This window comes from Lactuca sativa, chromosome 8, assembly GCF_002870075.4.
Source record: "Lactuca sativa cultivar Salinas chromosome 8, Lsat_Salinas_v11, whole genome shotgun sequence".
Taxonomy (NCBI): domain Eukaryota; kingdom Viridiplantae; phylum Streptophyta; class Magnoliopsida; order Asterales; family Asteraceae; genus Lactuca; species Lactuca sativa.
In genome coordinates this window covers 201,047,950-201,075,322 of record NC_056630.2, presented here as the reverse complement: position 1 = coordinate 201,075,322, position 27,373 = coordinate 201,047,950, and the positions used below count along the sequence as shown (strand labels likewise).

Genomic DNA, 27,373 nt, shown 5'->3' with positions numbered 1-27,373 from the left:
TGTCACTCACCCTAGAAGAGCTCGAGTATGAGAGAGGATTGCACAACGACATGACGGATGATGAATAAATACAATGACTACGGACTTGGAATGAAGACTACGACCACAACAATGTTTTATATTTAAAGATGTATTAGTTTGACAATTTGGATGTTTTGTGTCTTAATGTTTGAAGTTGTATTATGTGTTTTGAATATAAAAAAAGAGGTTAAAATTGCTCAAAGAAATGTGTTGATTCAAGTTGAACAATTTTGTGCCTACATTATGTTTTTGTACATATACACAAACATCAAATTTAAAACGAAAAAAAAAAACATCAAAAAGTATGTATATTATTAAATAAGAAACAAAAGCAAAAAAATAAAATTAAAAATAAAAAATAAAAAATAAAAAGTAAAAAATAAATTGACATATATATATATATATATATATATATATATATATATATATATATATATATATATATATATATATATATATATATATACTAGTAGCATACCCGTGCGATGCAGCGGGCGGCGAATAGTTTCATCCCAGATATTGGTTCCTTTTCCCGGACGACAAATACTTTGATTTCGACCTATTTTGGGCATTGTCGACAACTCTTTTTTTGATTCAGTATTTTTTCCTAACTCGTCTTTTTTTTAGATTCAGTTTCATTCTAAACCAGTTTGGTCTTGTGGTGTTTTTTGTTAGCATTTTTGTTCGAATTTAGGTTTTTTGGGATTTGTTTCAGTTCAATCGTTTTAGTCTCACTTTTATTGACTTTGATGTTCGTGTTTTCATTTGAGTTGACCCGCTCAGTTATATTGGTTAGTTTTCGTCAAATCATCAAATTACAACTTTATAAATTTGTTTTTCTCTGGTAGGCTTTTCAGGAATAGCTTTTTCTTCTGCAATTGGTTTTGCTTTAAGTAGAGTGTGGATATTTTTTTTCTTGAAAAATAGTTTATTCTCAACGATTAGTTTCTTTTTGCAAAATATCGGGTATATATGGTTTTGGTTTTGCATATTATGTGAAACCTACACAACACTAAATGAATAGTTTTTTTTAGGTTATAGTTTCATTTCAACAAATTGTTTCATTTCACAAAATAGTTTCGCTTCAGTGATTAGGGTTTAGTTTTAACGGTTTTGTGCAAAACCCCGGATGCCAATTAAAGTTTGCTTTATTCGGTTGGTCTTAATCATTTTTTCATTAGATATTTTGTAAACATATGATTTGAAATCTTATAGTTGTCTTATGGTTAATATCCCTAAAATCTTTGATTTGTGTAATGGCATTTCTAAACAGCCCACGTTTAAATCACAAAATAAAAATGAAACAAATATCATATAAGCATAATATCAAAACATCAAAAAAAAATGTTTAGAATTGAATTTGTTGGTTTATAGAGCCAAATCATGTAAACAATCTGCTTTTATTGTATTCTCTAGATCCCTAAATATATATTTTGTTTTTTTTTTTTACCAAAACAGTCATTAGTTTAAAAATAATACCAAATAGTCCATGAATGCATATTATTTTTTTTACCAAAAGAACCTGACTTTTTTGGTTCTATAACCTAACCCGGTTCTTTTCGGTTCTATCAGTCAACTTGTAGAAGCAAGGCATTTATCCAAACCAGTCAAAAATAACAATGTACTTTTGCCATTGCTTGAGCAATGATAAATAACAGCATGTAGGGGTGAGCACGGTGCAGTTCGGTGCGATTATTAGCCAAAACCTCACCACTAACGGCAAATGCGGTTAATCCATTTTGAAAACCGCTTGATGCGGTTATTTTTGCGGTGCGGTTAGGCAGTTATTTTTGTGGTGCGGTTTTGTTTTTTCTGTGTTACGGTTATTAACCGCATAGATTTGGTGCGGTTATTTTGTGTGGTTTTTAACCATAGTTTAGAGCACAAACAATTTTAAGAGTTCAAACATATTACTTGTAAGAACAAAAAAAATGTATAAGACAATTAACTTAAATCATAAACAATTAATATCTTAAAACCGTCAACTCAATAGTAATTAAAAATAAATTTCTTAAAATTGTCTAATTTCACCATTTTTCAAAGTTAAACATAGCAAAAAACCAACACTTTTGGCTTCTAATATTTTATTCATATTTCATTCATGAAATTTGTCTTATTTTTATTATTTAATATATTAATAATTAATAAAAAAAAGTTGTATATAATATATGCGGTGCGGTATGGTTTTTTGCGGTTTTTGAAAACTAATAACCGCACCGCACCACGAATTTGCGGTTTTTGAAAAATAGAAAACCTCACAATTGGTTTTTATTGCGGTTGTGGTTTATCGGTTGCGGTTTATACGGTTTTTGCGGTTAATTTTAGTTGCTGTGCGGTTTTTGCTCACCCTTATATACTAGTAGCATACCCGTGCGATGCAGCGTCAGCAGGGACATAAATGTTTGAAACAAAACTACAATGAATTTATACAAACAATAATGTATAGATGATTAGTATCTAGGAACAATGGACTTTCACTAAGCAACCAATTATGACATCAAACTTTGGAGTTGCAAACCTTCAAAGAAAAATATGAAGCAGAATTGCATATATTGTAGATAGAGTAATCATCGAGCAACCGAATGTATCAAAAAAAAACTTACAATAAAACCGAATGAATGTAGTTCCAGCGTGATCTGTTTTATCAATACATGGGTAAAGCATTGAAAAATAAAATACTTAACAATACAAACATATGTTTTTTTACGTTTTTAGGATTAAACAATTATCAAAGTTCTAAAAAGCAGCATTAACCTCCTGTTCTAGTGTCCATCCTTCCCATTTTGGTTCTGATTTATCAAAACATATGTTTAGTCATCCAAAAGCTCCAAAATCTCAGTCTAGGCTACAGATGTTACTTCCGCCTCATTAATAACTTGCTCTTGTTTGTTTCTGTTAGCTTGTTAGCAACAATCATCTGCTATAGAAAAAGAAAAAAAGATAATTAACGTTTCTTAAATCAATTTTTTAATTAAGTCGGATATAAACCACTTCAGCCAGATATGTCCTTCTTCATCTTTTCTTCCAAAAACATCTTGATCACTACAATAAAGAAAACTATAATTTATCAAGAACTTAAACATCATAAATTTATTAAAAAAAATTGATCTCTCTGTTCTTTACATCTTGGTATTATTTACAGCTTGGAATAAATGAACCATAATTGCATGAACGACACAAAATCATCATATGAATAATAAAAAAAAGATTCCACCAAATGAATAAACAAACATTCACCTTTTGACTGATGTAACAAGATCTGGAAATGAATTACTTTCACGAGTAAAAGCTCCACTTGCCCAACTGAAAAGCAAATCTCAATAAGGTGTTGAAAAAAATAAATCATAACTTATACCAAAACAAGATTTAAAGCCAAATGAATAACAATGAAAAGGTTAATAATTAGAAAATCTTGATTTTTGAACACTAAATTCATGAAACTTACATAAGAAAACATGCACCAATGAATAACAATGAAATTGTTCGAAGCTTGTAGGCCCAAGCTGTCCATGGGTCGAGTTCTTCATAAGTAGATGAAGTGCTCACTTCACTATTAATATTGTATTAATATTGTATATTGGATTATATGTTCTCTTCTTTTTCCTCTCCTATTAAAACCTTTAGTCTCCATAAAGCTGTATCTTGATCACTACAATACAAATCACACCATGATAATAGATTATGTAATTGCATACTATTAGCACATAAATTAAAAAACCATAATTATAGTTGGTTGTTGAATAATCCTTAAAAGAAGCCAGTAACGTAAAAGTACACAACAAATTAAGGCCTAAGGGATGTGGTTTGGTTTCCATGGAGAATAGTTGGATGCAATGCATGAATTTAAAAAATGGGCAAATAAATCTAGGTTGACTAAAAGGTCAAGATTAGAAAAAAGAAGAGTAAATTACACGAATGGTCCCTATGGTTTAGGGTAATTTGCGCGTTTGGTCCCTAACTTATTTTTTTAACTCGGAAGGTCCCTACTGTTTGTTTTTGTTACGCGTTTGGTCCATATCTTACTTAAAAAACTATTTTTCTCTCAATTTTTTAATTTATTTAAATAAACACACCCCAACCCCACCCCCTCACCTTAACTTACTTACCCCACCATTTTTCCCTATTTAAATAATAGTCTTTTTAGGTAAGACATGGACCAAGCGCGTAACAAAAACAAACAGTAGGGACTTTCCGAGTTAAAAAAATAAGTTATGGACCAAACGCGAAAATTACCCCAAACCATAAGGACCATTCGTGTAATTTACTCAAAAAAAGAAAGAAATGGTAAAAAAAAAAATGCATTTCCCTATTCTTACAGGTTGGTATTATTTACAGCTTGATTGCCAAATTACTACCTGATCTTGATGGCTTTTACATTGCATTTTGGACTAAAAATTCGAATTTTTAACATCTTCAAAGTTGAATTCAATCACCTTTTTTATGGAAATCATCATCTCTTTGTTTGGAGATTCTTGTGTGATTAAAGTAGCAGCTTTGTATGGACTCTGTGTGTTTGTTGAAGCTTCTATTGCAAGATTTACGTCCCATGTCTGCAAATCAAAAAAGATACAAATGTCTAAATATTATGAGTGGTCTGTTCGTATACCTTTGTGGTGGTGGTGAGAAAAAAAATCATTTTTTGAATCAAAGTGTTGAGATTGAAGAAGGAATGATACTTATACCTCGACGGATGTGGGGGCAGCAACGATATTAGCGTCTGTAAGGATGAGTGGTGGAGTAGTGGAGGAGTTAGGTTAGAGATAGAGGCAGATATGGATTCTGGTAGGGTTCTTTGCCGGAAAAGTGGTGCGAAGGAAGAAAGATGATGGAGACGGCAGTCGGTTGAAGGAGATGACTATCCGATCCGAATATGCTATGGGAGAGATGACGAAGAAGGTTGTGATGGCAGCTCTTTAATTAGGGTTTAAGTGTACTCAAAATAAGAAAAAATGAGAGGTTACACAAAAATGAGAGAAATAATATATATTTTTTTTGAGTAAATTAAAAGTATTAAATTGATACGTTTTTTTTCTTTGGAGTTATATGCATAATATGGTTGTAAATGATGCATTAAGGTTTAAACCTCTTAAATTTCAAGAAAGAAATATAGAATATGCTTTATATATATATATATATATATATATATATATATATATATATATATATATATATATATATATATATATATATATATATATATATATATATATATATATATATATATATATATTCAGGCTTAATGCCTTTCCAATTCCTTCCCCCATATTATATTATATTATATTATATATATATATATATATATATATATATATATATATATATATATATATATATATATATATATATATATATATATATATATATATATATATATATTAAGGCTTAATGCCTTCCCAATTCCTTCCCCCAAAAAATCTACTATGAATTGCTTTTTTTTTGGTTAACCACATAACAAAGCAATACAACAAAAAAAACATTAGTGTTTTACACTTATTAGCCAAAAAAAAATATTATATGCGTCGAACCATTTTTTTAATCGGTTTATTCTGAAGAACCAATTTCGGTAAAACCAAACCGGTTTATATAAGTTCAGATTTTTTTGGTGGTGAACCGGTTTGAACCGGTTTTGAGTTGATTGACCAGAACCGAACCAGTTTTCTAAACCAGTCCGATTAAAAAAAACGGTTCGTACACCCCTAATCACAACGCTAACATTATTATAAAGGCTTGCCACCTAAAGTTGGGCCTAAAAAGCCCCATAGGACCATAATAGACTAAAAGTCTCGTTAGCCATTTTCAATCTCTTATGGGATATTCGTAGAAATTATACACGAAGTTGACTAAACCAATGGGATATGCGTAGAAATTATACACGAAGTTGACTAAACCAACCATTTTTTTTCTTGGAATTTGTAAAATAATAGGCATGTTTGAAATGTCATATTTTGGACTAAGGTTGTAAAAATCGTTTAATGGTAGCTTGATGATCGACTGGTGTTAAAGAATTAATTGGTCTTGATGAAGATTAATCGGGAACCATAGATTATTAATAAAATATTAAAATTAATCAAAGATTCATATATATTTTAAGAAAAATAGGTACTTCAAAATTAGAAAATAAGAGAATTTGTAATTTGAAATTTTGAAAATACGAAAATATAAATATTTTGGTATAATATTTGAAAATTTGAAAATTTTAGAGTAGAATTTTTTTTTTTAATTTTTTGAACTTTTTTTTTACTTTTTTGACATTTTTGACTTTTGTTATTTTTTTTACCGATTAATCCTGCCAAACCCGATTAATCCCTAATTTTCGTCAAACACACTGATCATAATCGGTTGGAGAACACCAAACGATTAATCCACAATTAATCCCGATTTCTGCAACCATGTTTCAGACTAATAAAGGCTATTCCGGAGTGATGGTTGGCGAGATATTGACGTTAATATACTTTTGAATCTGATATTATACATTGTGAACTATAAAAGTATATTTCAGAATACAGTCTGGAATGTAAGGTCGGAGTAAAAAAAAACTAGGGTACTTCTATTGTCCTTGTTGCTCCCATAGCTCTCTTTTGAGCATACTAGTTTCTACACATCTAGCTTTGTTTTGTGAAAATGAGTTCATATAGTCAATATCTTTAGAGTACATGTTTGTAATAGAGGGTAATGAGAGTGAATATACGAATCTATGTATTATATTGCTCCAGATTATGGAATAGATCTAACTAAGGATACCAATTTTTCTAGGTTCATTACGTTGGTTGGAAGTTCAAGTTACATACTAATCAAATCTGTCTTTCTTAGTTTTCCAATAGGCTTGTTGACGAGGGTGATCTAAAGGTAAGGCTATGGCTGATAATGGTCCATCATTTGAGGGAAATGAATCAAAAATCGATCATGCAATATTATTGATGAAAATCTACTTCTACACAAAAATCCAGTGGAAAATTTTCATTAATTCTCTAAATATGAGAATGATAAGACTAAATCTAATGATGATGAAATTTAGACCCTACAAAGCCTAACCCCATAAGGAAAGTTATCCTTCTTATTTTTCATAATTTTAAGAAACAAAAACTACTCATTGGGGGATGCACGATCCCTTACCATTGCCCGAATTGTCAACTCAAAACATAAAGCTTTTGTAGCCCACAATCCCTCTTTGCATGCAAGGTGTTATAATTGTTCAAAAGCAAATAAGATCTTAAGCTTGCATTGGGAATCAAATGTTTTAATGGTGGATTTTAAATTATATCAAAATATCTACTACAAACAGGTTTAAATTGGTTTGCTATGTAAAAAAAATGCAAATGGTGGTTAAGGTCTACAAAAGATAAGGTTACAAGTACTTTTTAAGTTCCTAAATTATCAGGAAACCACACTTGCTCAATCATACAGTTGTATCCACATCATCGCCAAGCCAACAAGAAAGTGTTGAGCCACTTCTTGAAAGACATATTAGCTTATAGTACAAGAAATATATATGTTATGGGGAAAACAAATCCAACAAATTATAAATGACCGTTTTAGTGTTCATATATCATACTAGCAAGCATGTATGTCAGAAATCTATGCTCTGGATTTGTTGAAAGGGTCCCATGAAGAAGGCTTTCTAAGATTGGCTATGTATTGTTAGAAGTTAGAGAAGAAGAATAAAGGAATCTTTAAATATATAAAGAGAGATGACGAAAACATATTTGATTACTTTTTTCATGGCTATCAGTTGCACGATGATATTTCTTTTCCATATTTTTTATAAATGCTATAAACATATTGGATCTTGTTACTAATCTATTATTTTGTAGATTTAAGCGTTTCTAACATGTTTACGTCCTCTTATTATCATTGACAGTGTCCACCTTAAAATAAAATACATGGGAACTATGTTCCTAGTAGTAGCCATGGACGATAATAACCAAATCCTCCCACTGACATTTGGAGTTGGAAAAAATAGAAAGTGTGGAATCATATATATGATTTTTATCGAGGTTAAAAGAATGTATTAAGGATATGTACCATTTCTCTATCATATATGATAGTTCCAATTCCATTGAAATGGTCATTCAATTTGTGTTCCCAAACGCATCTCACAAACTTTATTGTCGACATTCTTTTGATGAATATGCGAGAAAAGATCGGCAAAAAGAGAGAATCAAAATTTTGTTTTGGGAGACATGAAAAGCTTACAATATAAAGCTTACAAAGAGTATGATTTTAAAGATAGCTTGACTAGGTTACGACATTCACAAACTAATGACTAAGGGATGTAAACTGGTTTACAACCGGCTCAAACCGCACCGAAATTAGAAGAACCAAAAATTTGTTAAGCAGTGAATGAGGAAGAGAGAACTGGACTGAATATCACAAACCAGTTTCGGTTTCGATTCGGTTCCAGTTCCAATTCTACTAGGAAATGGTTATTTAAGAAGGTGTTCGATACCAAAACCAACCTGAACCGGACCAGAATCGAAAGAACCAAAAATTATGGATTGGAGGAACCGTGAACCAGACCAAATACCACTAAGCAGTTCAACTTGTTCTGGTTCTAGTTTGTTTCTGGTTCCGGTTTGGTTTTTCAGTTAAAAAACGCATCCATACTGATGACTATTGAACAGGGATGGGCATAATCAATCACTATAAACCGGCAATGGAGAATTTCTTGGAGTTAGCTACAATATAATGACATCAACCAGTGTCGAGTTTGTCAATGTGTTATCAATAGACGCATGGAAACTATCAATAATAATGATGACATTTTTCAAGAAAAAATGGTGGTGTCAACAACGTAATGTAATATGTATTTAAAAAACCTATAGTAATTTCACTTTGTTTCACCTTATGTTATTGTGCATGGCAATATGTTGGTATATATATATATATATATATATATATATATATATATATATATATATATATATATATATATATATATATATATATATATATATATATATATCAAGTGACTGCCCAAAAGAAAGATGGTATAGTTTACTTACAAGAACATTCATGTACATGTGGGTAATGGAAATTGATTGGTATAGTATGTACTCATGTGATGACGACTTTCAAAAAATTAAGATATAAACACTGCTATAAATGGGTGCAACAATATTTCACAACAGAAATGTAAAGAACAACATATAAACAGGCGATGTTTCATGTGCCGGTTCTTGATGGATACGAACAACCAAATGAAGTCATGGTTGTATTATCATTGTTGATTGGTACACAACAAACTGGATGGCCACGAAACCATAACTATATCTCATCTTGGGGTGAATGTTCGTATTTAGAAATGCAGGTGCTGCCAAAATATTGGACACACACGTATAAATGGGACACTCCATTCCCGGAAGAAACAACAAAATATGAATCAAGTAGGACTAGATCGAGCGTTTAGATTAAGTCTATGTATCAAGTAAAATTTAGTCAAGGATATAGTCAACAATATCTTATAGTTGATATAAAAACCATTAGTCATGTATGGATTAAATCTGAAACTTCTTAAATTTGAATATATATCATGTTCCATAACGTGTTTATATTCCACGAACATAACAAATACTTACAACTTTGTAACATTTTAAAATTTGAGTGTATATATATATATATATATATATATATATATATATATATATATATATATATATATATATATATATATATATATATATACTAGCCGTTACCCGCGCTAAGCGTCGGGCGGCAAAGAGTTTCTTTCGGAAGATAGTTTTAATGTGATGATTAGTTTCCTGTAGACATGAGCTATTCATTGTGGCCATTTGGTAGACTATTTTGTGTCGAATATTTCATTTCAACAGATAGTTTCTTGCTAGGTGTATAGTCATACGATACGACAAAAGTTGAGTCTACATCTCAAATAATTCATCTAATAGTTCATACTTGATTTTACAATATATATATAAATAACAACAATCTGCAACCATGTAGTTTTGTACATCTATAACAAGTCCAATATATAAACTACACCAATCTGCAATCATGTTGCTTCATCTGCTAGCCTTGCATTAAAAATCAAATAAGCATCTAAGATACATATTTGAAGAAATTGTAAAATAATAAGTTGTTGATTGTACCTTGTTAATCACATAACACTTCTTTGTACACAACGTTTGATGTGTAGATTTCATTATTATCAAACGTTTTTTCCAGCTTTACTAATACCTTGGTATTAAAACGTGATATTCCTCTGGACAACGCCACATAAAGCTGGCCATGTGAGAACACCGATTCTGGTAGATAAACACCTACATTTGGAATTGTTTGTCCTTGAGCTTTATTGATTGTCATAGAGAAACTAAGCTGAATTGGAAACTACTTTCTCTTAAGTTTGAATGGGAACATCTTTTTGTCAGACGGACATAGAGGAATTCTTGGTAAAAACACTCTTTTTCCAGCATGTTGGCCAACAACTATCTCTGCATCAATCACATTTTGTTGGAAAGCTCGACATATCAATCTGGTGTCATTACATCAATCACATTTTGTTGGAAAGCTCGACATATCAATTCAATCTACTCTAGAAAATGAAAATCTTTTTGCCACATGTTATATTCTCATTGATTTGGCCACATGTCATTTTGTGGTTATTTTCAATTAAATTTTTTACACATGGCATGTTGTGGTTTTTTCCATTTTATTAAATTCCTCATAATATTTAAATGTAATAATTACAATAAATGTAATAATAAATGCATATCAATTTCAATAATTGACTTTATTTCTAATTCCAAGATTTCTAAATTAAAACTTCATTAGTTTCTTTTGATTATTTATCTAAATTATTTGTTTAAACTTAAAAGAAAAAAAAACACTTTACTTTTAATAATCCAATAATTTTCTAATTTTTCTTATAAATTCAAACTTTTTCAAATGTTTATAATTTTCATATTCAATTTTTTTTAAGTGAACCCATGTAATATATGGGTTTTACACCTAATGTAATAATATGGTAATGAATTCAAGTGATTAGGGGAAAAAAATTGGAAAACCATGAATTATTAGCATAATGTTGTAGTTTGAGACATGTATTTGAATTATGTTATGAAAAAATAATAATCTTCAATGCAAGACATTTTCAAAAAATATCAAAAGGGAGAAAAAAAATGTAAAATGGATGATTGAAATGATCATAGTTGGCCTATTGAATTATTGTGATCCTAGATGAAAACACTTGAATTTGGAACATAATGAAGGGTAAAGCGGATCTTGAAGATTGAGGTTAACTTACCTACATATATTTAGGAGTTAATCATATTTAAAAGTTTCATTTAATAAAATTCAGATTTATGTTGTTCATATTTGAAGAGTTGATTAATTCCTTTATACTTTCTCAGCTTTAGTCATACTCACGCTCAATCTCTCATGACTGCAAAAAGACATAAATGCCCTTTTTATAATTGGAAATAGCCTTAGGACCAAAAGTAGGCAATGCAGATCTACACAATTCCAACCATCTCAATTCATTGTATATTTAAAATTTAAACACCAGTCAACAACTTTTCATTCCCACATTAACAAAATGAAGAGAAAAAATCTTAAAACTCAAAACAAACTAACACGGAGCTCCAGAAACATCTATAACCGAAGACAATCCAACTCTTGTTTATGCCTGATTTAAAAAAAAAAAAAAAATCAATATTACATCTGGAAACAATCACAACATAACAAGACTGTATTGTAGCATTATACCTTCAATTTTCATCATTTTAGAACACTATAATTTGAAAATCTACCAATTATAGCAGTGAAAGGCTTTACCTTGTTAGCAATATTATTGGAAAGCCAATCCAGACCCTCATATAGACCTTCTCCAGAGGTAGCACATGTGTTTTGAATGTACCTGTCACATAAAAATAAAAATATTTTTTCAATAACTTTACATTTTTAATTAAGTAGGTTGCTATTTCTGTTATTAAATTTGTAATATTTTTGGGTTACCAGTGTCGTTGTCGGAGAGAATGGAGGCCAAGCTTATCAGTAATCTCAACAGCATTCATGGCATTTGGAAGATCTTGTTTGTTGGCAAACACAAGCAACACCGCATCTCTTAGTTCATCCTGTAACACCCATGTTTTATTTTATTTTATTTTATTTATATAATAAACAAATTCCCAAATAAGAGTTCATGTAAGACACTGTGTTTGTGTTTGGCCTGTATTTGACTGGGACTGATGTCAATGACAGTACCAAAAAAAGTGCATTTTTTTTCCTCTGCCCAAAAAGTGGAACAAGATGGGACAGGACTTGCCAGTATAGTACTGAACATGTTGTACTGTGTTTGGCATAACATGTTATACTGTGTTTGACATGCATTACAGATCATGACTGACTGAGACTCATGTCAATGGAACAGAGTGTCATTTGGGACAAAAAAAAGATTTTTCATTTCTCAACCCGAAAATGGTGAGACAGGGACTTGGTCTCGATCTCTTGTATGTGAAAAGACGTAAATGCCCTCATCATGTCTGCAGTACCTCATTAAGCATCATGTGGAGCTCATCTTTAGCCTCCCCAACACGGTCACGATCATTGCTATCAACCAAAAAGATAAGCCCTTGTGTGTTCTGGAAGTAGTGCCTCCACAAAGGTCGGATCTGAAGAAAAACCAAATAAGTTTCATATTTATCCAATTTTGGAGATTTTAAAAAAAAATATTGATAAAAAGAAACCCATATTATACGAATTGATTAAAATTTTACCTTGTCCTGACCACCAACATCCCAAACAGTGAAGCTGATGTTCTTGTACTCAACAGTCTCCATATTAAATCCTGCAAAGATTCAAGTTCATTATAGTATAAACATTAATTTTATTACAAAGTATTCAGATTTTTATCTTTTTCTTCATGAAAGATATAAGAAAGTGAAAATGAATGTAGTAACATATACCAATAGTGGGAATTGTGGTAACAATCTCTCCCAACTTGAGCTTGTACAAGATTGTGGTTTTACCAACTACATCGAGACCAACCATCAAAATACGCATCTCTTTCTTAGCAAACAAGCGACTAAAAAGCTTGGTAAATGACAACCCCATCTTGATTAATCTGATAAACAGACAGACAAACATAAGCTTAGAACATGTCAAATAACTTTATATCAAATGGGAAAAACTGGAAATATCACAAGTGCTCAAATGAAGATTGTGAAATCTCATGTTTGATTACATGATGAAATTTCAGTAGATGATAATATATCATACAATATCCGTATATGAACCAGTAACCAATCTCCACCAATCCTTTGCCCTAGTCCTCAACAAGTTCAGGGTACACCTGACCTTCTGGTTAGTAGGACATGAGCACGTGAAGAAGCATCCCTCCACGTCAGAAAGCCACCTCATGGCTATGATAGGATCCTGAGTACCATTAAAAGTTGGGACTTCGTGTTATCAAAGTCTTGGTACTGAAAAACTCAGCCAACTCCTCCCTCTACCGCTGTTACAGCCACTGCAGCTGCTGCAACAGCCGTCTCAGCAAGGGTTGCGTATCTGTCATCGAAGTACTCTATCATAGAGGTCTTGATAGACCCAAACAACTCCAGAATCTGACCCCGGACAATCTCGACCACCTCCTCGCAGATGATCTCCCTGACACGATCCTCTGTCAACACTGGCCCATCCTGGCCGATAACCTCGGGCGCTGTCGGGGCCGATAACCACCAGCGAAACAAAATCACTTACAACTTAGTCTGCACATATACTAAAAACATGCAGTTGCTGAAAAATAGAAGGGCCACACATACACCTCCATTTTTGGTCAATCCGACGAAGTCAAGATCATCAAGTAGAAGTAAGCCTAAGTCTAAGGTGAATGCTAGTCAGTCACTAGTTAACAACATCCAACATTTATTTCAAATAAATCATAGAATTGTATGTTTATCAAATGAGATGTTATATGTCGTTCACAAACTTATCAATGACATGTTATTCAATATGTTTCGTACTTCAAACACCATACTCTTCGTTTAAATTAGAAGTTATAAAACATCTGAATTTGAAAAGTTTGATACTTTCATTTACATATACAAAATACAGTATACCTGATGTGTATTTTTAATGCACTAGTTTTTTATTATTAAATCGCAAACAATCAATAACTAAACTAATGAAAATAAACTGATTAGAAACAAGTCACTGTACGTAATTTAATTTAGATTTGATTACATCTCAAAATCATGGTTAATTACTCAAGTTCAAATATTATTCATTCATCATTCACCGATTCCTAATATGACAAGCATGATGATTAGACTACTAATCCTAATGAATCTAAAGACTCTTAATTTCATCGACATGCCATTAATTATCCATAAATTCATTGTTGAGTTCGTATTAAGCAAAATTTGATCTTTATTAATCCTAATGATCATAGGAATTAAATCATACATAGAATAATCATCTACTCATGCACACACATTAAAGTCAATCACTTTATGATCCTAACCCTAGGTTTTGATCAAACTCTTGCATAGTTACTAATGATCATAGATAAATATGATTCAAATTAACACATTCAGATTGGTCATCTAAGCTCTATTAATTTAGCAATAGGGAATAAAGTAACAATATTTAACACATATGGATCTTTCAATCAAACATGACAAAATAATATAAACAAGAACAAACAATCCAACTAGAAAATTAATCCATAGTCTCAATGATTCATCTAATCATAAATGCAAAGCAAAGGGTTTTAACACCCTAATTTAGAAACTAAAACATAGATAGAAACAACCGGAATGCTAATCATGGTAAGAACAGCAAACCGAATGATTACTGACATGAATCCGCTCTTGAATCCTTCAGATCTTTCCTCCATATCAGCTTAACGGCCCTACGACTGTCTTCTAGACCCTCAAAACGACAGCTATGAAGTTTTCTTGTCGCACAAGTCGAAATGGAATATCATAGATGCAGAAAATAGTGGAATGATGGGGTATTTATAGTTGAATTGAGGAGGTTTATTAAAAATGGAATGTTAGGGTTGGATTGGAATTAGGAAACTAATGGTGGCTTAGCGATTAAGGAAATAAAAATAAGGGAAGTGGTGCTTGGGGAATAAGTAACTTGGAGGGAGTTTCCGTCCAATTTTATGCTCCATCTTCAAGGCCGAATTTGGACATGCTAAAAGTGGATATAGCAAAAAGGCCCTAACACATAAGTTGTCCGAATTTTGTCTAGTTTCCATAACATAGTGAATCTCCTTAATCGGAGTTACGAGTTATGAGATATGTCCAAAACACCGAATATAGGTCAATCTGCCAGCAACATCCTTTTGGTCCATTTCAGCTTCGTTTACCCCATTTTGCATCATAGCTCACATTTTAACTGCAATCAAACATTTCAAAGCATTTGGAGTATCATATATCTTAAAATATAATATTTTTACCTAAATATATTAGGATAATGGCCTAAAATAGGTAGTTAAATAAGATTATATCAAAATACCCCACATTATTCTCATTCTTGCCCACAAGCAAAACTAGATTCTATAATGATTTCATATTTATACCACACATCAAAACATTGCTCACCAACATCAAACATAATAACCCATTTTGAATTCGCCAATTATGTCTCACCGCAATGCATATATTTGTGTCTAAGAAATCCTAAGTACTCCCAAATCCTAAATACTCACATTCCTCATAAACGTTCTCCACTTATTTTGAACAACATTCATTTCTACATTCCTCCGAATACATCCTCAAAAAACTTTCTTAACCTTAAGATATTTTTGTTAAGTTCTCAAGCATACATATGATAAAATAACATAGAAAGAAAAATTACAATAAATATTCCCTTGGAAATTTGCCTCATTCTTCACTTTCCTCAAGATCTTCATACTTTTAAGCTTTTATTCACTCAATAACAACATTTTAAGATTTTTTTTTTCAAGTTTTTTTTTTCACAACTTTTTTCTGTTACGTCCCGAAAATTCATAGTAAAATTTTCATTTTTTAAAACAATAAACCATAGAAACGAGTTGTTCCAAAACCGATCAAGGTGAATATATTACTTAAACATCAGAGTAAAATATTAAAAATTGCCAATGCGGAAAACTCTGGTGGATGCAGTGTAGTCACGTCGGGCCCTTCCCTTTTCGTACTAGAGATACCTGAAACCATAAACATAAACTATAAGCACAAAGCTTAGCGAGTTCCGCAAAGTACCACATATCATAGCATAAAACTGCCAGGGGCTACTCCCATGGTCTTTCCTTGCAATGACGAGGGCCAAATTTCGGTCTTACATACAAATGTCATGGGCTATCCCCATTGTCTTTCCTTGCAATGTCGAGGGTCAGATCTCGGTCTTTCATACAAGTGCCAGGGGCCAGATTTTGGTCTTTCATACAATTTTCAGGGGCCTGATATTGGTCTTTCATGCAAGTGTCATAAAGGCAACAAGCATTCTACATAACAAAGTAATGGGTCGACATTGGTGACTTCGACCGACAGATAGAGTGAGAAAACTCACCTCACAGTGTGAAAGAATACTTGCATCGATCACTGCTCTAAAAGCTATCTATACCGGTCACCTATACAATTAACCGGAACCCAAATATCAAACTATAAATCAAATTACCCAAAATGCCCTTAGGTCAAACTTGGTGAAAATCCTGGTTAAAGTCAAAAGTCGAACGAGTCGACCGCGTCAACTCAGTTGAGTACGTTGGACGTACTCAACACGTACGCGGGGCGTACTACGCGTTGACTAGAACTCGAGGGGCTGACCACGTACGTGCAACGTACCCTTTGGTACGCCCAACGTATGCGGTTGCCATCCTCCCAATCCGTTAAGAGCTTAATCCTTTAAGCTCTTTCGTCCAAAATCCATATCTAATCCTCAAATGATATCCTTAACCATAAAGTTTCCAACTATATGGTCTTGCATGGCTATTAAGTCTTCTACATCCAAAAACCCTAACTTCTTAACCCATTAAGACATCCAAGACAATGCATGGTGGAAAACTAGGGACCAAGGTCACATTTTTATGGTTCCTAATTACTACAGAATGGTCCTAACAACCAAGATCTAATCTTTAAGTCTCAAAGGGACCAAAAGTGCATCTTTTTCAACTTAATCCATTAAGTTAAAGTCTCCAAATTTTAGATCCGAATCAATATGATGTTTAGATGGATAAAGTTTCCAACTTTATCCATAACAAGGTCACAAACTTTCAAGATCTAAACTTTATGCACTAAAGTAACCAAAAGCTCATAACACCCAAAACTAGCTAGATCTAACTGACGCGTCATCAAAATTCTCTAGAAGAAAGATCAAGGTTATCAAAATCTGGATCTACAACCTCCAATGCAACCGACATGTCTCCAATGAGCTCCTGCTTCTCTAAGATGAACGAAGAAAACTCCAAAGCACTTAAAAACACCTTCTTTTTGTTTACAAGGCTCAAACTTGGGTTAGGGTTTCAAGGGAGGATGTTGGAGAGGCTCATACATTGCTGCTGAAAAGACCATTCGTATAAAAAATAGGGACCCTCAACGCGAGTCTCATCCCTTTGAGCCAACTCGGAACATATCTCATGCTCAAAATCCGTTTATTCACACATTAATTTTATCTGAATTCTTTCGATTTCCATGGCGACCTTCTACTAAACTAAGATATAGAATTTCCCCAATCGTCTAATAATCTCGCACACAGTCACACAACTAGACCTTACCCTCGAGTCTAACTGCTACAGGCTACTTGAGCTTAAATACTACACAAATTCCATCCCTTGATCACCGAGTCATCCCATTCTAAACGTAATCCAATACCTGACTCAAGTATCTTTTTACCATGTCTCATCCATACTATCATCACCCTATGGGCCTCGCCCACGGGTCTCACCCAACCTGCATAATCGAATAGGCCTTGCCCAAGCGTCTCACACAAACGAGTGCTGCACAGGCATATCCTTTCCTTGGATCCAACGATCCTCAAACCAAAACAAGAGAAATCTTCCGAAAATAATGACTGTCTCAATCCAGGCATGTGTGATCCTCCTTCAACCCAACGACCATTCCTACAATGGCCTACATCATTTAGGTGAATGCTACGACAACATCACAAACTAACAACACTTCCTCGACAACCTATCATCCTTGTGTATGCTACGATTACCTAGTGGTCTTACAATCACTTTCATAACTGCCTACAAATCCGGTGAATGCTACGAGCCATCCTGCAGTCTTACAACACTCCCGTTCTGCCATGGCTACAACCCATGGTAATGCCAGCTATCTACAAGAAAACTTTGCCATGAATCAATACCAGTCAAAACTCTAATCTGTTGATCCTTTACAGGCGGTCGGGTCGTGATTCGAACCTCAAGGCCTTAATCAGACGAGAATAGGGAGAAAGGTCCTACACAACCCCCAACATGAGACTAACCATTACCCAAAATGTGCCACTATGGATGGTTCACATCCTCGAATGTGATAACCTGATTTTCACCCTTTCTTTTCTGATTACAACTGCCCAACAAACCTTATTCTTAGCAAAATTTTGGCTCATTCCACAATCAAAACTGGCTATCCACTTACCCTTGGCATGTCATTTCAAGTTGACTTGCATTGGAATATTTCCATTAACCCCGAGTGATTCTCCCCCACTCTGAATCATCTTAAATATGTCAATTTGGTACCCATTCAAAATTTTGATCCATCTACAACTTCGCTACTCAAGATTTCCACCAACCCAAGTCTGCAAGAACTAAAATTCCATGTCTAAACAACCCATAAACTCCTATTTCGAGCTAAATACCCAGAACTCAACGCTTGAAGAAAAGGTTAACGTATCCAATGCACTTCTTTGTATCCTTACATAAACTTATCTGATAACAAGAAGAATTTAACTAGAACAAAACGGGCACACACACTAAATAAGACCTTCGGTATGTAAAATGATATAAAATAAACCTCCAAATAAATATAAAAGAAAAATAATTAACCAACCACAAGGGTACTACCATTCCTGGATAATCAATCATAATATTCCACATACACCAATTCATGACAATAAGTACAAAAGCAAGAGCACAAGAAAGATGAATGTACTACACTCCTGCAACACCCGATGGAGCTCGATTCTCCTCGGTCTACATATGAAATGCTTGGCCCCTCACCGTTGGAGCCTCTTTCATTCCCTTATGTCCATCTGTAATCCTCAGTGTAGCTGGTGCGGTTGCCCTTACCGCTCCACTCATCAATCTCGGATAGTTAGTCTTCTTGTGGCCCACCTGGTTTCAATGAAAACAAATCGGACCTGAACCCCGTGGACAATCTCTACTAAAATGACCTGCCTAAACGTAGGTGAAACATCCCCTTCTTGTCTCCTGACAGCTCCCCTCATGAGTCCTCCCACACTTGGCACAACGACCCCGACCCTGATGGCATCCTATTATGGAATCCTGAGTCTTGGGCTTCTTCACCTTGCCCACTGTTGTCAGAATCTACTCTGACTTCCTCTTCCCAAGGTGCTCTAAATCAAACTCCCGTTCATGGGCTCTAGAAATCATATCATTTAGGGTCTTGCACCCTAACAAGCTCATAATCTCTCTGATTTCATCCCTCAACATATCAAGGTAGCTTTCCTTCTTTATCTCCTAATCCACTGCATACTGGGGAACCAATAAGGCCCTCTCACGAAACCTAGCAGTGATCTCTATCACAGTCTCAGTAGCTGGTGAAGGTCCTAAAACTCCCTCACCGATTGCTTCACCTCAACAGCCAGTACAAACTCCTCCTAGAATCTCGTGACAAACTCTTCCCAAGACATGGTTACCACAACCGCAAATCCTAATGCTCTACCGACGTCCTCCCACCATTCACTGGTTCGGTCCCTCAAAAGACAAGACGCAAATCCCACCTTCGCCTCCTCAGGGCAGAATCTCATTCACTAAGCATTCTCCTTGTCAGCGATCCATTGGAGGCTAGCAATGGGGTCCTTAGCCCCAAAGAACTTTGGAGCTCCACAAGATTTGAACTCCCAAAATGAGGGAGTCCGCGCTCCCAACTGTCCAGCCGCAATCTCGGCCCGAAAGTCCTCGATTCGCTCATCCAATAACTCCATAATCCTAGAGTGGTAGACTTCTCGATGCTCCTCCATAATCTCCAAGATCCCCTCTTTGGCCGAACCTAAAATCACATGAGTCTGCTCCAGAATACAACGGGTAATCTATGACGAAATGAACTCCCACATCCGCTCATCCAACGACTCAGTGCCAACACCTGATCTTGAAGAACTTGAACCTCCTCCACGCATGATCATCACCATTCTGAAAATCAACCATATAATAATCAGATCAGTCCCATAGAATTCCTCAACCTACAGGCTTCCTAGGTTCTCCGTGACCCTGCTTGATTCGAGTATGGATCGTGTGCTTTCAGTAGTACTAGCCCAATACTACCTTCCATACATACCCATCCTTTCCTCAAGAGTTATCCCGAATCCTCCAATTCACCTTCTCAAATCGGTACTCCAAGTACTTGCTAAACAGCATAACCCAACCCGCTAAAGCACTTCCTAGACTCTCCTAGGTTCCTAACCTCGCCCTGCCATCAACTACTGAATATTTCCCACTAATGTCAGCTAACAACTTCATGAATACGGTTACATGCAACAAAGCTTAGATAATCCTTCGAGTAAAAGACTCAAACCTACAATGGTTGGACACATACGAGAGTTTCACAATAGGTTCAAATCCATCACCTTGAGATTATTTAACCCATGCAGCATGCAACTTTACGTATTCGCTTAATAGTTAACTCACATCACTAGGGGTCCCACAATGCACAAAGAAAGCAACATTCGTATAGTAACACTACAAGTCACAAGAAAAAACAAAAGACCTCCAAAGATCACTTACTACTACTCATGTTAGGAACTTTCATTGCCACCGTCGGTTGCCTTATGCATGAATATTATACATAATATAGGATCAAATAGACTGTCGAATGAAAGGTTCTACCCTAGGACCACAACCAGATAAGGAACATGAAATAAGGCCAAATGAGTCATTCTAGGGCTATATGTTCCTAACCGTATACAATTTTTCAAGCATACACTTAGCAATCCATTCTGCCAATATAGATTCCAAATCTAGAACAACATTCAATTCTCATAGGCCACAAGGCATCACATATCATGCCAATCTATCATGCAATTTCTGAAGGTATTCCTAGCCTCGTCTTAGCATGCAAGCATTCGTATAATATATCAACATGTATGCGTATTCTGGGAAACACTTACCTGAGGTCGGATGATTACACGCATCACACCCCGTTTTTCTTTATAAAAATCTTTTTAGAAACTAATTTTCTTTACAAAAATATTTTTAGAAACTTATGTTCTTTCAAAATATTACCAATTCCTCAGTTTGAGTTCAGTCACACCCGAGAGTGTACCCAAATCACTACTAGAAAACAACCCTTTAATGACGCGCAAACAATGACACACGTTGATAGAGAACATGCATTTGTGCGTGCCCTAAAAAATAATGTCAGTTTTCAAAATTTGAAGGATAGAGGACACGCATTTTTGCGTGCCCTAAAATTAATGTCCAAAAAAATACAAACACAGAAGACGCTTATCTTAAATGTGTGTCATCTACAAGTGTCTCTTTATAATTTTTTACAAGAACGTACGTTTTTGAAAGGGGGAAAATGAAATCCTCTCAAATTCTAAAATTTTGAACTACCCCGCTTCTGCAGTCTCTTCTCTGTATCTCCCTTCCTTCTCTCTGTAAACCCTAAGCCATCGCCACCACCATTGAACCTTAAATACTCAATCCACACTTCACGCCTTCTGTGATTCTCTCCTCTTCGGCTCTCTAATCTACGATTTCAGTCTGAAAACATCCATCGACCTCCTTGCTTCGATTAGAAACCCAAAAAATTAGAAAACGCCACATTGCCGAGTGTGTTGGCGTCGGTGCTCTGGTGTACCTTGTCACCGTTTTACAATTTTTCCGACCCTTTAATTTTAGCAAACCCACCGGAACCCTAAGTCTTGCCTTTTACAGATTCACATGTTTCCTTCCCTAATCGCCTGTATTTGATTCACTATTTGGGCATTTTGGTAAGAGCGTAACGATTTCACTATGCCCATGGTAAGTCTCGCAAATTCTGCCATGGAAGCAGCCTCTCGCTCGTTAGCTTCTAACGATTGCAGTACCAGATTCACCTTTTGGAAAATCGCTACAAATCATTTTAGTTAGAGATGTCGATGGGAAAAGCCTTTTGGGACGCCTTGAACAATGCAATTTCATCCAGAATTAAATCATGAAATGCCTTTGATGAAACCTCTCTCTCTGATTTCCTTGGTAGCTTTCAAGAATGGCAATTTCACCCATAATCAAATCACTAACATCTCACATTCTCTCCTCCCCTCTCAATTCTATTGGCGATTTTGGTTTATAATTGTTTGTTTTCCAGCGATTTCACCCAGACCATCAATTTAATGTTATTTTTTCGGTGAACGAGCTATGTCCGAAACAATGTAACTGTTTTCCTAATAATTTCTTATTTTTAATATTTTGAATTGTTTGATTGATAATAATCATATTGATTCTGCTTAAAACTCTTGATTTCAGGTTTCTCGTTCCCAATATTATTTCGGTCCATATGACAAATGGTCAGTTACATGGTAATTTTTTTTGCTCTACATTGTATACATATCATCAAGTCACTTGTTTAATTGATTCGTGGTATGATTTCACTAACTCAGAGAGTTTAATGAAACGAGTTAAATAAGTTGTATCATGTTTACGTATAAAATCTTGTATCGACTCTCTCTGTTCATGGATAGCTTGAAGTTTTACGTCTTTTGTATATTCTATAAAATCTTGCAGCTAATTTACTTTTCTTATTTTAAACCAAGGATTTGAATAGACAGATGGTTTTATTTTTTTAATTCAAAAATTTGAACTCTTGTACTCGTAATATTTCTTTTTCTTTCAGCTGATTTGATACAAGAAATTGACAGTGAACTACCTGTTGTACAGCTTGCTCTTGAGCTCACTCACAAGATCTTTGGTTCTTGTCCACCTATGCAAAGTTTTAATCCAACCAAGATGCTCACAGTAAGATTTTATTTAAATATAACATTGATGCAATTTTCCCTTTTTCCTATTCCTAAAATGAACTGATGGTATAGTGATTAGGACTCCGGGAAGCTTCAAACACTTGATATAGCGATTGCATGCAGGAAATCATCATGTTCCCCTGTTTGCTCGCAAATCCCATTTTGGCTCTGTTTTTTTAATCAAGTGCTGTTAAAAAAAATATTTTATAAAATGAAAATGCACTTGAAAAATGAAAACAACATGAAAATGCACAGAACTCCAAGTTCCTTCAGTTTGTTTCAAAGATGAGTCGTGGGGACTTGACTATTGAGGATAACCAGGTCAGGGTTATAAAAGGTATTTAACATAAGTGCTCAGATTATTATAGTAATTTGATGAGAGGATTGTGTCGTTGGTAATGCCTTACTGGATGGATGAATTAATTGCATCACATGTTCCCTGTTTATACATATAATAATATTTAGTAGATTAATGGATTTGGGTTTCAGTAACTGGAGATTGCTTTTATGTTTGCAGTTGAAGAAAGAACATAGCAAGTATGAAGCAGACAGACGAGAAATCAACAACAAATAATCAACCAAAATGTTCTGTAAGATCACAAATCAGAGAGAACAAAGCAAACCAACCACCAAGAACAAAAAACACATATGCAAAACCTTTGCCTGTAAAACAACCAGACACAAACATGGAGTCTGAAGAAGCATCTCAAACTCCCAAAACTGTTATATCATCAGTTGACCAACAAAACATCATAAACTTAGAGAAAGAACGAGATGAATCAGACTCTGAAACAGTCACTGATTCTATATCCACCACAAGTGGGGATGAAAAACTAGAAACCATTCCAATAGTCTCACAAAAGCCTCCTGAAAACAAAACAATATCAACATCAACTAAAACAACACCTTCTTATAATGGCATAAAAGATTCAAAAGGGGGTGTGAAAGTTCATCCAAAGCTATCATCTTCACCTTCATCAGTGTCATCCTAAGGAATAGATGATCAAACTTGTGAAGATCCAAAGGAAGTTGATGAAACGAAAGAGAATTTGGATACAAAGATTGAAGAAATGGAATAAATGATAGACTTCCATTAATCTTATCAACAGGTATCCAATAATCAACATGTATGAATGTGTTGGACAAAAATATTTCATTTTCAACTAGTGCTTATATGCCAGGGCAGCCTTCCAGGTTTGGTGGTATGTTTTGTACAATTTCAAATCTGAGAAGCCGATAGGTTGCTACAATGCTTTTGTTCAGGTACAGCTACACTTGTTTTTATACTTCCTTATGTAATTCTTGGCCTTTTAAACTAGTGTCAATTTTGAAACCTAGAAACAAGTTACTATAGAATATCATTTTAAAGTAAAGATAAATGAAAATTTTCTGATAATGTTTCAACACATGCAGGAACTAATTGTAATTGATGATCTTCTATATGCTTTAGTTGGGATTGAGGGACGATATATTTCTATCAATAGAGTTGGAGGGAATGATAACTCTTTTATCTTCAATGTTGATGGATCTATGGATTTGGCACTCCAGGTTAAGAATCTTCACATATACAATTATACATACACATATGCACATATGTATGTATCTATAACATCATGGAACTCTTTTCACTTTTGGGAAATAAATATTGCAAGCAAATGTAGGAATCATCGAAAAGAATATTCCCTTTATGCAAGAGCTATTTGATAATCAATCAATTTGTGGAATCAAGATCACAGTTCAAGTCTAGATTAGTTAACCATGCCTTTGATGTTGCACTAAGGGCCCTCCTTTTGGTAATTTATTTATGTTCAATGTTGCCTATTAGATGATGGTTTTTACTGCATATAGTTATAAATAATGATATAGATACTTACATATTTGATATACACAGCAGTGCAACTTTGCAAATTCTAAGTTTTGGTAGCTATAGTGAGTGATAAATTTACTAATACAATAACAAGTCAAGTTATTCAATAGGAATCATTGACTATGTAAGATAAATATAACAATATAACACATTTTAGTGTCAAGGTTCCATGAATTTTCTATTTTGCTATTATAATAAATAATTATTTTTCTCAGGATTATCAAGCCATGGTGGCATAGCTTGAACATCAATTTCGAATATGAAGACTCTCTATACAAGGATTATGGTTCTATTGTCAGGTAATTTCATTTATTATAAACTTCATTTTTTTGTTTATATATTTACAAACTATGATGAGTTTTTTATTTTTTGGTTTCAAGATTCATATTTGTTTCCTTTTTACATATTTGCAGCCAATGATGGGATGAATGCAAGCATTATCAACAATAATAAGAAAGGCATCAGCAAGTAATTTTGTGGGTTCAGCAGTTCTTAACCTTTTATAGAGTCAGGTATGTATGTCAATAAAATAAACTACAATATATTTTATGCTATCTATTTATTTATTAATATATTTTAAATAAAAACAGGCCAAGATAATGGCTGGTAACTATTTGGTGAGATCATTGCTTGAGAAGATGATAGAGTCTGCAAATTCTGCTTATCTTGGCATACTTGAAAGGTATATATAAATTCACAATGCCCAATAATATACTCCACAAAGTACTATTTTGCCCCTTTACCAATATTGAAAGCATGTTGCTATTTTCTGCAATTTTCCCATAACATACTCAATATTGTACATATATATTTGCATATATGCAGGAGGGTGTATAAAGGAGTATCCTTTGGAAGCTGTCCTTGAGGCCACCAAAAGTACTTTGATTCAAGGCAGTACAAAACTCTTATTGGTAGATCATTTTGATTCCACTTTCATACATACATACATACCATGTGTATTATTAATGAGTTGATATTGATATTGTACAACTGACATGATTATTGTGTAGGATTTCCGTGTTGTTCTTGATCAAGAGTTGGGATTTCCGTGTTGTTCTTAGTTGGATTAGGAAGATTTGTTTTTCTAGTTTGAATGATGTTAATAAATAAATGTGATTTGTTTTGAATATTAGTACATTTATTTTATGAAATTGATGTTTTCTTATATAAGTATTTTATTTTGCATTATGAGACTTTAAATGTGTTATTTAATTTGAAAATTAGTAAATCTATCAAAATAATATATATTTTTAAAACATTTAAAATTATGACACGCATAAATGTGTATCATCTTTCTTTATGATAGGGGCTTGAACGATACGCAATGTGAGTCATAAACGCGCGTCGTAAATTTACGACACACGAATGTGTGTCATGTTCTTTATGACAGGGCCTTCCTTCACACGCACTGTGTGTCGTAAATGCGTATCGTAAATAAACGACGCGCAAAAGCATGTCGTATCTCGTTATGACATGGTCTTCCTTGACACGCATTTGTGCGTCGTCTAAGCGTTTTACGACACGCATCGCACGTCGTAAAAGGCTGTTTTTCTAGTAGTGAATCCCTCAAACCAAGGCTCTAATACCAACTTGTAACGTCCCAAAAATTCATAGTAAAATTTTCATTTTTAAAACAATAAACCATACAAACAAGTTGTTCCAAAACTGATCAAGGTGAATATATTATTTAAACATCAGAGTAAAATATTGAAAATTGTTAATGCGGAAAACTCTCGTGGTTGCAGTGCAGTCACGCGGGGCCCTTCCCTTTCATATCGGAAATACCTGAAACCACAATCATAAACTTTAAGCACAAAGCTTAGTGAGTTCCCTAAAGTACCACATACCATAACATACAAGTGCCAAGGTCTTTCCTTGCAATGTTGAGGGCCAAATCCCAGACATACATACAAGTGTCATGGGCTACCCCATGGTCTTTCCTGTCAATGCATAGGGCCAGATCTTGGTCTTACATACAAATGTCAGGGGCCAGATCCTAGTCTGTAATGCAAGTATCACAGAGAAAACTAGCGTTCTACATAACAAAGTAATGGGCCGACATTGGTGCCTTCGACCGACATATACAATGAGAAAACTCATCACACAGTCTGAAAGAATACTTACACCGATCACTGCTCTAAAACCTATCTATACCAGTCACTTATACAATTAACAAGAACCCAAATCTCAAGCTATAAATCAAATTACCCAAAATGCCCTTAGGTCAAACTTGGTCAAAATCCTGGTTAAAGTAAAAATGTAACACCCTGTTTATTTATTAAATGAATAAACAAATTAATGAATGAATAGTAGCCCTAAAATAAATAATTATATATGCAGGGTGCTGGGTTCGAGGAGTTAATTGCC

The 27,373-nt window shown here is 34.0% G+C and overlaps 1 protein-coding gene and 1 long non-coding RNA gene across 2 annotated transcripts; both read right to left on the bottom strand.

The window, feature by feature from the left end:
- Positions 1-2,617: 2,617 nt before the first annotated feature.
- LOC122195571 (uncharacterized) lies at positions 2,618-4,966 on the bottom strand. The gene is made up of 5 exons (XR_006185935.2): positions 4,704-4,966; positions 4,455-4,571; positions 3,467-3,670; positions 3,259-3,324; positions 2,618-3,063 (listed from the first exon to the last, which is right to left on the bottom strand). It is a non-coding gene; the product is annotated as an uncharacterized LOC122195571 (long non-coding RNA).
- Positions 4,967-11,737: 6,771 nt separating this feature from the next.
- LOC111889704 (ADP-ribosylation factor) lies at positions 11,738-13,090 on the bottom strand. Its single transcript, XM_023885847.3, has 5 exons — positions 12,939-13,090; positions 12,750-12,820; positions 12,525-12,644; positions 11,989-12,107; positions 11,738-11,890 (listed from the first exon to the last, which is right to left on the bottom strand). Exons 1-5 carry the CDS (start codon positions 13,084-13,086, stop codon positions 11,752-11,754), a joined length of 597 nt encoding a protein of 198 aa, XP_023741615.3. The 5' UTR covers positions 13,087-13,090; the 3' UTR covers positions 11,738-11,751.
- Between the last annotated feature and the right edge of the window lie 14,283 nt (positions 13,091-27,373).

Coding starts and splice junctions, on each gene's coding strand:
- LOC111889704 (XM_023885847.3), bottom strand. CDS start 13,086: ATGGGGTTGTCATTTACCAAGCTTTTTAGTCGCTTGTTTGCTAAGAAA. Junction 12,821..12,938: donor TACCACAATTCCCACTATTG/GTATATGTTACT, acceptor GAATCTTTGCAG/GATTTAATATGGAGACTGTT. Junction 12,645..12,749: donor ATGTTGGTGGTCAGGACAAG/GTAAAATTTTAA, acceptor GTTTTTCTTCAG/ATCCGACCTTTGTGGAGGCA.